Source organism: Lissotriton vulgaris, unplaced genomic scaffold (assembly GCF_964263255.1).
Source record: "Lissotriton vulgaris unplaced genomic scaffold, aLisVul1.2 SCAFFOLD_2170, whole genome shotgun sequence".
Taxonomy (NCBI): Eukaryota; Metazoa; Chordata; class Amphibia; order Caudata; family Salamandridae; genus Lissotriton; species Lissotriton vulgaris.
The window spans coordinates 198,547-212,416 of NW_028240702.1; the positions used below are offsets into that span (position 1 = coordinate 198,547).

The 13,870-nt window shown below is 48.8% G+C and overlaps 1 protein-coding gene across 1 annotated transcript in view; it reads right to left on the bottom strand.

Moving 5' to 3' along the window:
• Window positions 1-389: 389 nt before the first annotated feature.
• LOC147672899 (neuronal acetylcholine receptor subunit alpha-7-like) overlaps window positions 390-13,870 on the bottom strand; it is a 132,500-nt gene continuing 119,019 nt past the window's right edge. The window contains exon 11 of the mRNA XM_086947941.1: window positions 390-10,385. Coding sequence (XP_086804067.1) covers window positions 9,843-10,385 — 543 coding nt within the window. The 3' untranslated portion in view covers window positions 390-9,842. The remainder of the gene's footprint in view (window positions 10,386-13,870) is intronic.

Here is a 13,870-nt window from a genome sequence, read left to right on the forward strand (position 1 = left end):
TACAAAGATAGATTATACACGCATGTCTGTCAACGTGTCAGAAAATGCATGCAAAGTGTTTTTGAGGCAGTGAGTGTTTACATTAAAACGATAATTTATGACTTATAAACATTCTATCATTTTCTAAAATGCATACTGGCATGCAATGAAACACAAATTAAGGGTACAAATATGTCTTTAAGAAGCAATGCATAGTTAAGGAGTTATTGTTCATTATTTCATCTGGATATTAACACACTGATAACAATGATTAGATATGAAGTCATGGGATTTTTTTTATAAATGTAAAAGCATGTCATATAGTTCAAAAGCTTTAAACTAATATGATTTTATTAGAACTCTGAATCGGCCTCCAACAAATGAAATAAAATCATTATGGCACATAGGAGAAATATATAAAATATTTATTCAGCTATTGTAAACCATGCATACCTATTGCACAATGTAGATCAGTGCTTGAGCTTAGATATGATTTATAGTGAAAACATTTTAAAATAAAAGTGGGTTTGACGCATTCAAAAAAGTGCTGTTTTGAAGGGAATAAATAAGACGTGCTGGGTATATTTTTCGAAGGGCTAATGGTTCGGTGGTAATGCTCAGAAAACCATGAGAGCTCATTGCCAACACAAACCATATTTGTGTCTCACTTGCAAGCCTTTAGCAAAAGCGAAATGCCGCGTTTAGCAACTTTTAGAAGATGTGGCCTAATGGCTAGAGCGGCTGACCTCGAAGCTGGGAAACTGGGTTTGAGTCTCAGCGGAGACGCTCAACATCCTGTGATTCTGAGCAAATCACTTAATATCCCCGCGCCCCCCAAAAAATAATGTGTTTGTCTGTAACGCAACTGGTACTCATGTAAAGCGCTCTGATACCTTCGGGTCGAGTTCGCACTTTATAAAACTCCCTCACTCCTCCCTCCCCCCCAAAATAGGTGCCTCCTGATAGTGACTCCAGCAGCTGGCAGTGATGCGGTCCCTTGATACTTTATAAAGCTGTCTTGTCACGCCACCTTGGCTTACACTAAGGCACTGATTAAGAGAATGGCGGAGCGAAATTACCGCATGGAATTCTGATCTGCCTGATCACGACTGGCCTGGTGATCTTGCACTTGGATTTAAATGGGACAGAGACTGATATTCCAATCCAGAGGCTAAGTTGCACAAAATAGAACCAGGAAACCCGGGTTCAAATCCCAGCTTCCCCTCTGAACCAAACTGTGTGATCTAACTCATAATCACTTTACCTCAATGCCTTGCTTTTCTGTTTGTCACCCTTGAGAGCACCTTGAAATAATTCAGTTTTAGATGTGCGCTATAAAAAATAACTCCTATTTATGGTTGAATAGACTGTGCCATTGCTCTACGTATAACACAAATATTGGCCAGTTGCAAGGGGCACCTGACAAGTAGTTTGTCTCTTGGCTCTGCATCATTGCGAAGGGTGGGTGGTTCATTATGTTTTTTACAACTTTGTGTAAATTAACTTTCACTTTTAATAAATGCTACTACATGCAGTTGTACAACTGCAGACACCAAAGAGAAACACTTCCAAATGTTAAAGAATCAAAATTTGAATTTGATAGCCTTTATCATAATTTTACATGCCTTTTCCTGTGTAATTCACATACCAAATACTTATACTGCTTAGCTTGCATTTGGCTCTTGGGGGCAAAGCAGCATCCATTCTTAGTGCTGTAACTATCAGCGGCTAGTGTTCATCACTCATGGTATTCAAATGACTTACTTATGGAAGGATGGATGGCTGAGTCAACCTTGCTAGGATTCAAACTTGTGACCTGCTGAACACTTTTTTGATCCAGCTGAAGACTTATTAAATCTCCCACCACTCAAAGATAGTCTCCACATGGATATAAACCCATGGATCACCCTAGAGGTTCATGGTAGTTTGAAAGATCAAACTGAAGCCATAGTTATCAATAGTAAAGCAGGTGAAATGACAAGCGCGGAGAATCACGACGCGCGCACTTAGGACCCAGCCTCTCCGGACCCCGCCCGCTCCTGGTCTCTGGTGGTTGGTCGGGCGGACGGCCCAATCGGCGTCCGGCCCACCCATTTCCGGCCTGGCGATATCACGTGACCCAGGGGTCAGGGGGTGGAGACTCTGGGCCTATTTAGGGTCAACTCCCTGTGACTGGGGTCTCTGTTCCCGCTATCACTCCTCGATACCTGACTGCTCACGCCGGCACGTAGCCATTTTCGTGACCCGGTCCGGCTTTCCGAAACTATAGAAGCAGAAGGCTCGAGCATCGTTCGTATAGCAAGGTAAGGGGTCGAGTGCTCCGGGGGCCTCGTGGGCAGCCGTGAGTCACGGTGGGTGCTGGGAGGGGATAGGAGTGTCGCTGCCTAACGGGGCTTACGGCTGTGTGCGTGGTTCCTCGTGGTGCGGATTCCTGCCGGGTGGCGCGAACGGTGCTTAGGAGTGCGGGAGCAGGGAACGCGCGCTTTAGGGTTATAGCAAGTTAGCGCGAAGCGCGAGATAGTTAGCATGGCGCCCAAAAAGGGAGGACAAAAGCGGAAAGATTCTGAGCCGGAATTGGCACCGATTATGAAATTACTGCTGAAGAAGTTGAGCAAGGAGGCTCCCGAAAGCAGGGATGAGAGCGATTCTTCTCAGGGGGAACAGCCCGAGGTCGTAGAACGGCCGCGCAGGGGGGTAACACCAAAGGTCGCAGATCCTCCATTAAAGAAGAAACCTAAGGCGCAGCCTAAAAAGAAAGGGGGAGCCAGGCAGGGGGAGGGTAGGCCTAGCCCTGTCAGGGGGAAACAGGACGAGGGATCAGTAGGTCCCGTCCCCACGCCTCCATTAGATGCAGAGCAGGTGTACCCTTCCGTCCCCATCCCGAATGTAGCCACTCCAGTAGACCCAGTGGGTTCAGTATTGTCCGAGATTAGGAAGGCGCTGAAAGCGTTGGCCCCGGGAGGCCCGGGACCAGTAGTTACGGTCCCCCCGGCCCCACTCCCACCGCAGCCGGTGGCCGCAGTGGCAGCCGTGGGCAATCCGTTAGATAGCTTGCTGGCGTCGGTTTCCACATTAGTGGGCCAACTATCAGCTCCGGAGAAAGTAATGGAGAGAGTGAGCGCGGGAGCACGGCACCGTGGGGGCCCCCTCCGGCCACAGAACAGGGCGCGTTGCAGGACATTCAAAGGCAGTTGGCCCTCGTAGTCGAGTCGCGCAAGGCGTTGCATGGTGTAGCGATCGGAGCCCATCCCCTTGCGACAGCGATAGCTGTAACACCTACAGGAGGTAAGCCTGGTGACGCTACAGCAAGGGGCAGCGAAGTGGGGGTTAGTCAGGGGAACGTATTGTCCCAGTCAGGGATGCTAGCTACGCATGTGAGCAGGGGAAATGCGAGAGAAGATTTGGAAGGGTGCCTACGTAGACATATTCTCCCTTATCAGGCCAAAGAGAAGAGAGGAAGATTACAAAGACAGGGAGGGGAAAGAGCACTCCTTCCGAGATCGGAGACCTAGGATTGAGGAGACGATTACCAATTGGTTGTGCGGCTTTCATGTTTATATGACGGTGTTGTTGGAAAGAAGGCCAGAGTTGGCGATTCCGCTGGTGTTTTATACCAATAAGATCGTGAAGGCTCACTCCACGCATAGTGGGTCAGCCTGGTTGACATATGATAGGGAGTTTCGCTGGGCGAAGGAGGAAAACCCTTCCATTTGTTGGGATCAGGTTGAGCTCAATGCTTGGTTGGAGAGCGTGAGCACTAGGGAACACCCGGCTAGGCAGCCCTTTCGGGCTTATCAGGGAGGGCCGGGCGAGAAGAAAGGTACATGCTGGGCATTCAATGGTAAAGGGTGCACATGGCCCCCCGGGCAGTGCAAGTTTAAGCACGCATGCGCCTACTGCGGTCACCCGTCCCATCCCGAACCAAAGTGCAACAAGAAATCTAAAGACCGGGGGGGGGGTAATGCCTCTAAGGATATCAAGCCTCCCCAAGTCTAAATTGCCTACTCCCGTTGATATTGAGAAGCTGATCTTTTGGTTGGACAGGTATCCAGACAGGGCAGCTGCCAAGATGTTGTTCGAGGGTTTTTCCAGTGGTTTTCGTATCTCAGCATCGCATGTCCCCCCTATTACTCAGTGTAGGAACCAAGTTTCAGCAAGAACTCATCCCTCTGTAGTGCCACAAAAGTTGAAAAAGAGCGGGCCTTAGGCCGAGTAGCAGGCCCATTCTCGGCTCCTCCCTGGGAGAACTATGTGTGCTCCCCTCTGGGAGTAGTGCCCAAGAAGGAGCCGGGACAATTCAGAATGATCCATAACTTATCTGCACCGAAGGGTACATCTGTAAACGATGCCATCGACCCGGCAGTGTGCTCAGTGACGTACTCGTCCTTTGATGCCGCGGTTCAGAAAGTGAGGGAGCTAGGCCGTGGGGCGTTGTTAGCGAAAACCGACATTGAGTCAGCATTCCGCTTGTTACCGGTACACCCTGAGGATTACCATTTGTTAGGCTTTCAGGTCCAACGGGAATTTTATTACGACAGATGTATGCCTATGGGTTGTGCGGTCTCCTGCAAGTACTTTGAGACCTTTAGCTCCATGCTGCAATGGGTGTTTCCGCAAAAGTCAGGATGTACAGATGTGGTGCATTACTTAGATGATTTCATGGTGATGGGGCCCGCATCATCGGATGCCTGCGTGTTGGCCTTAAGTCAGCTGGTGGCTATGCTAAAGGATTTTGGGGTGCCGCTGGCACTGAGCAAGACAGTCGGCCCCGACATGTGCTTGTCCTTCCTGGGCATCGAAATTGACACAGTAGCGGGGGAATGTAGATTGCCAATCGATAAGGTAAAGGCCTTTTCCCTAGCCATTGAGGTTGCCTTGGCGTGTCCAAAGGTGACGTTGCACCAGTTACAAGTGCTAGTGGGTCAGCTGAACTTTGCTTTGCGTATCATTCCCATGGGACGCCCTTTCTCGAGGTCTATAGCCAGAGCGATGGTGGGTCTTACCCAGAAGCATCACCGGGTGAGGTTAAAAGCAGGGGTTAAGGAGGACCTCAAGGTGTGGCGAGACTTCCTGGCAGATTTCAACGGGCGGGTGGTATGGCCCGCGCCTCCGGTGTCCAGTGTGGAGCTAGGATTATATACCGATTCAGCTGGAAGTGTTGGTTTTGGGGCAATCTTGGGCCCCGCCTGGTGTGGGGCGGTTTGGCCAGCGGAGTGGCATTTAGCAGGTTTGACTAAGAATTTGGCCTTTCTAGAACTTTTTCCCATCTGGGTGGCAGTTACGGTTTGTGTGGAGCGCTTCAGGGACAGGGTCGTGACCTTTTGGTCGGATAACATGGCAGTGGTTCAGGTTATCAATCGGCAAGGAGCGACTTGCCCACATGTGCTGAGGTTGCTGAAATTGTTGGTGTTGGCATGCTTGAAATTGAATTTGACCTTTAAAGCTGCGCATATACCTGGTGTTGATAACCATGCTGCTGACGCTTTGTCTCGTTCCAAGTTGCAGGACTTCCGGAGGTTCCACCCGCAGGCGGAAGAGCGCATGACGACGTTCCCTACGTCACTGTGGGGCTGGTAGGTGCCGCTCTGTGTGACCGCACCAAACGTGCCTATCAGTCACAGTTTAATGTTTACAGATAATTTGTGGAACAAGCCGGAGAGGCTAGGGTCTTCTCAACTGAAACAATGTATGCCTTCTTACAGGTTCTGCAGGATCAGGGCAAATCAGTGTCCTATGCTAGGGCCTCCTTGGCAGCGATAGGCTTCTTCGCTAAACTGGCGGGGGAGCGGGACCCTGGGGCTTCATTCTTAATCAGAAAGGCCTTAGCGGGTTGGGTCCGATTGGACGGGCCACGGCGGGACTGTCGTAGGCCTCTGGATCTCCCAACCTTGATTGATATTTTGGGGGTACTGCCTGTTATTTGCCAGTCACCGTTCGAGGGAATCATGCTGGGGGCGGCATTCTGCCTGGCCTTTTACGGGGCCTTTCGCCTGGGTGAGATAGTTGGGGCCTCCAAAGTAGACCATCGGGGAGGGTTGCAGTTCAGGGATATCTCCCTTTCCTCGGGGGGCCTAGTACTGCGGTTGCAACGTTCCAAGACAGACCAATCAGGAAGGGGGGTCACCATCTGTTTGCTGCCAGCCCCAGGGATAGCAGCCTGCCCCGTATCCCGCATGCAGGCGTACTTGGCCCGATGCCCAGAGGGGGGGGGTCGGCTCTCTTCGTACACGAAAACGGGGATTGCCTGTCTCAATATCAATTTAAGGCAGTATTTGGGTTGGCCTTGGGGAATCTGGGTCTGGGAGCAGTGGGCTATTCTTCTCATTCCTTTAGGATTGGCGCCGCTACTTTGGCGGCCGGGGCCGGTCTCGCCCCCAACGTGGTGAAAGGTGTAGGTCGCTGGACCTCTGACTGCTATAAGCGATATGTGAGGCCTGAATTGTTGTAAAACATATGTGTGCAGTGTCTAACGGCTTCATCTCTCTCCTTTCTGATTAGTATGCCCACGTCCGTGGTATGGATACTCGGGCACTCTTTCGTGCGTCGCGCGGCGGTGCGCCTGCAGCGAAGAGAGGTGGTGAAACCGGCCGCATTGGGCGAGACTGAATTCTTATGGCACGGCGTTGGAGGGATGCGTATCCGACACTTGAGGCGGATCGTCGAGGAGCTCAGGGCACGAGAGCAAAAATCGCTGGATTGGATTATCCTACATGTGGGTGGCAACGACATGGTCGACAGAGGGCGCTTGGCTGTCAAGGAAGCCCTACTAGCAGAGTTTGCCTGGCTGGGGCATGAGTCCCCATCGACAAAAATAGTCTGGTCTGGCATGATATCACGCAGAGCATGGGGCCCAGGAGTGCGTCCTAGATCTTTGAACGTCTCGGTGAGGCGATTGAATGGCGAACTAGCAAGGTTGTGCTCAGTGAAGGGCCGCTTGCGCTACCTCCAGCACCGGATGATTTCCGGAGAAGCAACGTACCATCAGGATGGGGTGCATTTGTCGGACTATGGAACTGATACTTTTATCCGAGAACTTTGGTCATTTATTCTGAACGCAGGTGGGGAGGGTGGCAGACCTGTGGGCCTTGGCCACCCTTGTGGCGGAGAAGAGACCTGCGATCAGTAAATAGTGACTAAACAAGATGGATCGGAGCCCGCTTGCCGGGCTCCATAGGCCAGCTCTGAGGGGGGATATGGCAAGCTCTCCACTGGGAGGAAGTGACCACTGGCTGGGGAGGCTAGGGCGACAGATTTCGAGCCTCCCGGGCGACCCCGGGCAGCCTGGTGGTCGAGAGGTGGGCCCCGGTAATGGCGGACAAGGATAGAAGGGCGGGACCCACCACTCTAAGGGGCAGGTGCACGGCACTTGGCGTAGGATACCCAGTTGCGAGATGCGAACCCGATGGTGTTCCTCCCTTAGGGTTGGGAAGGTGATGGAGCTGATATGCTCAAAAATGTAGTTATGTTATAACTTGTGATTTTAGATATGCATGTTATTGCTTGTCATGTTTATACAATGTGGTGAATAAACATGGCCTTTTTAAACCCCACCTGAATCTCTGGTGATTTCAAATGTGGGGATCTTGCATGTCTAGGGTAGTTGGGTGGCGGGGGCATATCTGGAGGGTACGGGTCCTATTGTGCTGTGCCAGAGAGTTTGGGCCACTTCACCCTAGTTATGGCTGTCTTTTGCTACCCAACCAGATCATGAAGGGCCATTTGGCTTGCTTGGATTATTATCCATACCAGTGCCTAATTTGATGAAGTGGTTGCAGGTTGTGAGCAGAGTCACTGATTTTCAAAGACCAGGAGTTATTTTTCATCATCAGACTTTGACCCGGAGCAAGTGTAAGGCAAAACAGGAAGAAATGTGAGAGGAAGGGAAAGACAGGAAAACAGTGACAAAGAGGGAAAAGAGTTATAAATTGAGCACTGTTGAGGTACTCTTCACACTAGTTAGAGATGTTGTATACTGCCCAACCACGGCATTGGGTCTAAATCGGCACAGTGACAGACAATGAGTGCCCACTACGAACACTGATGGGGATGGCACTCTCACGCAAATTAAGTAAAATCTCAAAAACAAATTCTGTGATATAACCATCTTCCACCATTATGAACACTACACTCAGCCAAGCACCCCAAAGGGCCATGAAAACGGTTTAAGCTGTGCAATCTAAAAGCAGCTTAGCGTAATATTTTGCAAATACCTAACATTTCAAACAATTAGAAATAAAATCTAAATTGTCCTAATACGCAGTCACCACCCATTCCCAACACAAAGCAGCCCTGTGCAGGGATAAGACTATTGCTGTTTTGTTTCTGACACATTAATGACAACGCTGGAACACATCAAGGGCAAGATTTACCAACATTTTCTGCAACGCTACGCAGCAAGACGACTCGTTGCATTAAATGGACAGAGCAGGAATGCGCCAGATTTTCAAAGATATAGTCCATGCCTGCTCTCTCTCTCTCTCTCTGCGCTGGCACGCCGAGTTCTGACTCGCACCAGTGGAGGCATCCTTGCGTCATGGTGCCAGGGTGCCTGCGTTACAAACAGGATTGTATTTGTGCAGGAAGGGACACCTTCCTGCATTAAAACAATCCTCAGAGCCATTTCCCTCTTCCCATGTGCGCTGCAGAAAGAGAAAATAACTCAAAGAAATGAGGATATTTCTCCTCGTTACGCCTCTGTTGGGATGGTGAAGCACTACGACGCATTCCCTAGTTTTTTATTCCCAGTAAATGTGCGAATGCACCAAAATCCATGGACGGGTGAGTGGGAATGCCCCCCCCCCCCAATGTAATGCCTTCCCAATGCAGAGTAAAGCAAGGTAGCAACTTGCCTTGCCTTGCGTTCCTTTAGATTTACTATGCCGCGCAAGTTGGCTCTGCGTGGCTCAGTAAATTTGACTTAAGGGCTTGCGTTGCCTTCTGTGATGCAAGAGCAAAACTAGCCCGTCGTAAATCTGGGTCCAACTGTTATCAATGTGTGCTAGGATGCTTGTGTGCCGTGGACGGTTAAATACCTAAACTTCATTTATAATTCACTGAGAAACTAGTTAAAAGATGAAATATCAGTAAGACTAAATGTGCCGGCAATTACGTCATCAGAAAGTTTCTGCCACATGCTGAGCTCGCCATTCCGCCCGGCAGCTGTGCAGAAATAGTATAAAAGGCAAGAAAAGCAACATTCGACGGCTGATGAGTTAAAAAATAAGAATATAATTCTTCACAGTCCTGGTCAGCGAGAACCCTGAAGGTGACCTTTCACTTCTGTGATGTCACAGAGGAGCCACGTGGCACTCCACAGCATCTGAGCCATACTCTGTGATGTCACAGAGCTGCTATGTGACGTCTACTGAGAGTCTTAATACATCCTTAGGTATATGGAGAGTAAGTCGACTGCTTAGTTAATACAGGGTAAGGGGAGTTGGTTGGTACTATCAGCAGCTTCTTCCACTGCACAATATGATCCATGCTACAAGTGCAAATGGCTGCTTCAACTGGTAGTACTGGAATCAAGTGAGAATGCCTCGTTGTAAGGAAGCCACCTATTGTCATAATAAATAGAGGCTTGAAGCAACTGTCTCTGACTGTTTTTGGTCTCCGCAATGGGGCATGAAAGGCTATGTGCAGTGCAGCACTCTGAAATGTCCGCCCACAACACTGTCCAGGCTTGTGAATGGCACTGCGGACACTGGGCAGCTGTATGGTGGAAGTTGTGCCGGCGACGAGGATTCTCTCGTCCCCCTTTGTCCTCAGTGGTTCTTGCGTTTAGGGACACAAAGAGCAGTCACTTAGGCCAGTCTCCTCAGTCCGACCGGCTCTCCTTCAACCAGAGTTAGTGTAGCTCCTGCCTAGATGTAGTCTTTGGATATCGCTTCCACGAAATTGGGTGCTGACATCAGGATGGAAATGGTGCAGATGATATTGAAGATAGTAAAAGCCACCAGACACATACGGTCGATGACTGTGGCGGCAAACTTCCACTCGTTGCAGGCCGCCTCGTCGACGTCCTGGCTACGGAAGCGGTCCGCCAGGTACTGCACCTCCTCGAGGATCTTCTCGAGTTGGGGATCGCCGGGTTCGGAACTATGCCCGCTGGGCGGCACCCCGTTGGAGTGCAGGGAAAGAGAAGCGGGGAAGTCAGGCTGCTTGTGCAGAAGGTCTGAGGTCTTGCCGGGGGTGTGGTGCAGATCTTCTAGGCCTCGGAAGCCAATGTATAGTAGGTTTCCATTGGCACTGTTGGGACCACTGCCATGCCGATCAGGAGTGGTGTGCTCACTGTCAGAGCTGCAACTCAGAAGACTTGGGGTACACTGGGGCCTGGGCTCAACTTCCTCCCCAGGCTTCTTCATCCTCAAGAACCAGGCGCACCATTTCAGAACAAAGATCCGCACCTAGGAAAAGCAAAGACACAGAGGAGCGTAAAGATGGGGTTTTCATGTGACCCTATTCACCCTGCCATCAAAATACTGAGAACAAGGATTTAAGACTAGCAGGCCAGAGGGAGAGCTACAGAACATGCAGAAATGGGTGTTCTTCAATATTAAATTAGAAAAGAATTCCTCCCTGCTTCAAAAACATTGACTTTAGAAGAATATATATATATATATATATATATATATATATATATATATATATATATATATATATATATATATATATACATATATATATACATATATATATATATATATATACATATATATATATATATATATATATATATATATATATACATATATATATATATATATATATAAATATATTACATTCACTGAAAAAGCAAAGGTTAAAGTAACAATATGGTGCTATGACATCATATATGACATCACTGACATTTCAAATGGCATCACTGATGACATCATCCAAGCTTCGTTTTTCTGTGCAAATTGCTCTCTAAATTACTCTGGCATTAGAGGCCTGACAGAAAGTACAAAAGAATAACAGGCATCGTTGGCGCCATCACAGATACAACTCCCTTAGGTGTAGAAAGTGTGCATTATGTGCAACACTGACCCTATACCATACAAGTTCAGATTAACAATCGACCACAGATATATGGGAAACCCTCTTTGAGAACGGTGTTCAATCTGTACACAACTGTTCACAGAAAGCCAAAACAGTGAATGCCAGGTCCAAAACAAAAGCTCTACTACGGACAGCTTTTATCTGCATCAAACCCACCTGCATCAAACCTGCATGAAACACACCGAACCTACATTAAGAAATGAAGTTGACATCAGTACAGAACTGGGTACTGTAAACAGTGTTTACTCTATGGAGAGAGTTTTTTTCTATACCACACTGTTTGTGTTGCATTTATCATAAGAGTGTCACTGTTTGCAAACTATTCAAAATAATCTACTAAGAACAGTGTACACTCCATGCAACAGTTGAAAAAAATAAAACGATTTGCAAAAAATAACCAAGAGCTGAAGGTGCTAAAGGTCTGAATCCCCCCACCTTTTATACTGCTTTGAAAACTTTTACTGACAGCCCACCCTCTGAGCAAAAGAAGCAAACGTACATAGGTTAGTACCTGGTTCGCACAGTCTTCTATGTTATGCAGAAATTGTCCTGCTGATAAAATTCTCTCTAATAACTCAAGGCTGCTTGCAAACGTAAGTATCTACTGAGTAGAATGTTCCTCCTGTTTTCTGCAGAACCAAAAACCTTGTGTGGAACATAATGAACACAAGTCCACAGTCACCTGCACACAGAGTTACTCTAGAATACAAAGATGTATAACGTGTTCAATACCCGTACACAGCTACGGTGCATCAGGGGCACATGCGTTTTGTAAACACTTACACCCATCGGCTTTACGGTAGCTATACAAATAACATAGAAAAGTAATATGTTAGTTACCTGCCACCATTTAAACTATAAAACAAACTAACACACTCATTGGATGATGTCATCACTGATGCCACAGAACATGTCATGAGTGATATCATATGCGACATCATAAGCGGTGCATGGTGGGGGCACAAGTTGTAGTTACTGCTGCCAACAACAACTGGTGAATTTCTTTTTTTTGGTTCAAATTCTGAATGTTGTCATTGACAAATTCACCTAACTATTACGTTTTTTTAACCTTTGGTTTTTGCAGTGAATTATTACGTTTTTTTTTTTTTAAACGAAAGCAGATCTTTTTATTACACCTAAACTTTAGCATTACTTTAGCCTTTGGTATTCTCAGTGAATTTCTAGGGTTTTTAAACGTAAAGTAATACTTAATTGCCATACGTAAATTCAACAGCTGTGCGAAGCGATGGGTTGGCGGCAGGGCCACGGCCTGCGGCCAGCCCTGCAGCCAACCCCCTACCCTCCATACAGCCAACCCCATGCTGCGCACAGCTTTGGCCCTGCACAGTGGGGGGTTGGTCATAGGGCCTGGTCATGGAGACCTCATCCCCAGGGCCATTTGTTTTTTTAATTAAAGAAGAGGGGAACCGAGAGCCCACGACTTTTGTTAGGCACTGGGTACCTACCATGCTGCAGGGCCATTACTAAAAATAAAGGGGAGGGAGGCCATGGACATGTATGTTTTTTTGAGGGGAGCCACGCTGCCCAGCTCCCTGAGCATTTATCGGCCCCAGGGACCCCATGCTCCGGGACAACCTATTTAAATAAGAGAGACAGGGCCACGTAGCAGCCCCCCTCCCGAGCCTATTTTGGCCCAAGGAACGCTAATTCCCAGCGATATTTGTAGGGGGAGCAGCGGCGGTGCCTCCACTAGGGCGCAGGAGCATCACCCTCCCGGCTGCCAGCACAGCAAACATAAAAAATAAAACTGTGATAAAATTATTTTATTACAATTTATTTTTCAGAGCAGTGGGCCAGCCAAAGGCAAGTGATGGAGCGGGGGCAGCAGTGGAAGAGGAATGGTGCACACCTAATGTTTGAAGTGTGCATGTCACTTTGGCTGGCCGGTTTTCGACGGCCAGCCTGACATGCGCATTTTGAACCGCTCCACCAGTTGGTTCAGAAACCCCTTGCTGCAGAGCTTAGACCGGAGAGTAGTGGTAAGTACGTGTTTTTGCTTTTAATTTTATATATTGTTTAATTTGTTTTCACACACTGCCAGGGAGTGTGAGAAACTCGCGCTGCCTTCAGCCTCAACACCATAGTTCTGAATCATGGCCAGTTATAAACACTCTTTACAACGGACCACATTGAGAGCGTTGGGGTTGTGCCTAAGGGCAACTTTAAAAGGGGATCAGCCGCTACTGAGGGGGAGGGGACAAGCTGCCGTGCGGACCGATTTCAGCCACTAGGATTCCATACCCTGGGGCCCGACAACATTTTGTAGGGAGGGGGAGGAAAGTTCTCCCATCCCCGTCCTGGGCCGAATTCGCCCCAGGGACCTATCCCCTAGACATTTTGCAGGGAGAGGAGGGACCCCTTGCCGAGCCTCTTTAGGGTCTGGTGACCCCATCCTCCCAGGGCCATGTTTTTATTTTAAGGGGAGGGGGACCGCGCTGCCCACCTCCCTGAGCCGTTATGGACCCCCAGGGACCCCATCCTCCGGGACCACTAGTTTGAATAAAGGGGAGGGGACGCCCCGTGGCCCTCCGCCCAGCCTTGTTAGACCCTGGGGACCTCATCTCCCAGTGTCTGGCGTACATTTTAGGGGAGGCATGTGGCCCCTCTGCTGATTTCGGCCCTGGGGAGCTAATTTACAGGGGGAGGATGGCTGCACAGCCCCCCTCCTCAAGCCTTGCTAGGTCATGGCGACCCCTTGCCCCACAGCTGTTTATAAAAATAAAGGGTGGGTCGTGTGGCCCCTTTCCTGAGCCATTATTGGCCCCGTGGACCCCATCCCTGGCACCACTTATTTTGCTTGTTAGGCCCTGTCCCCGGGGCTACTTTTTTA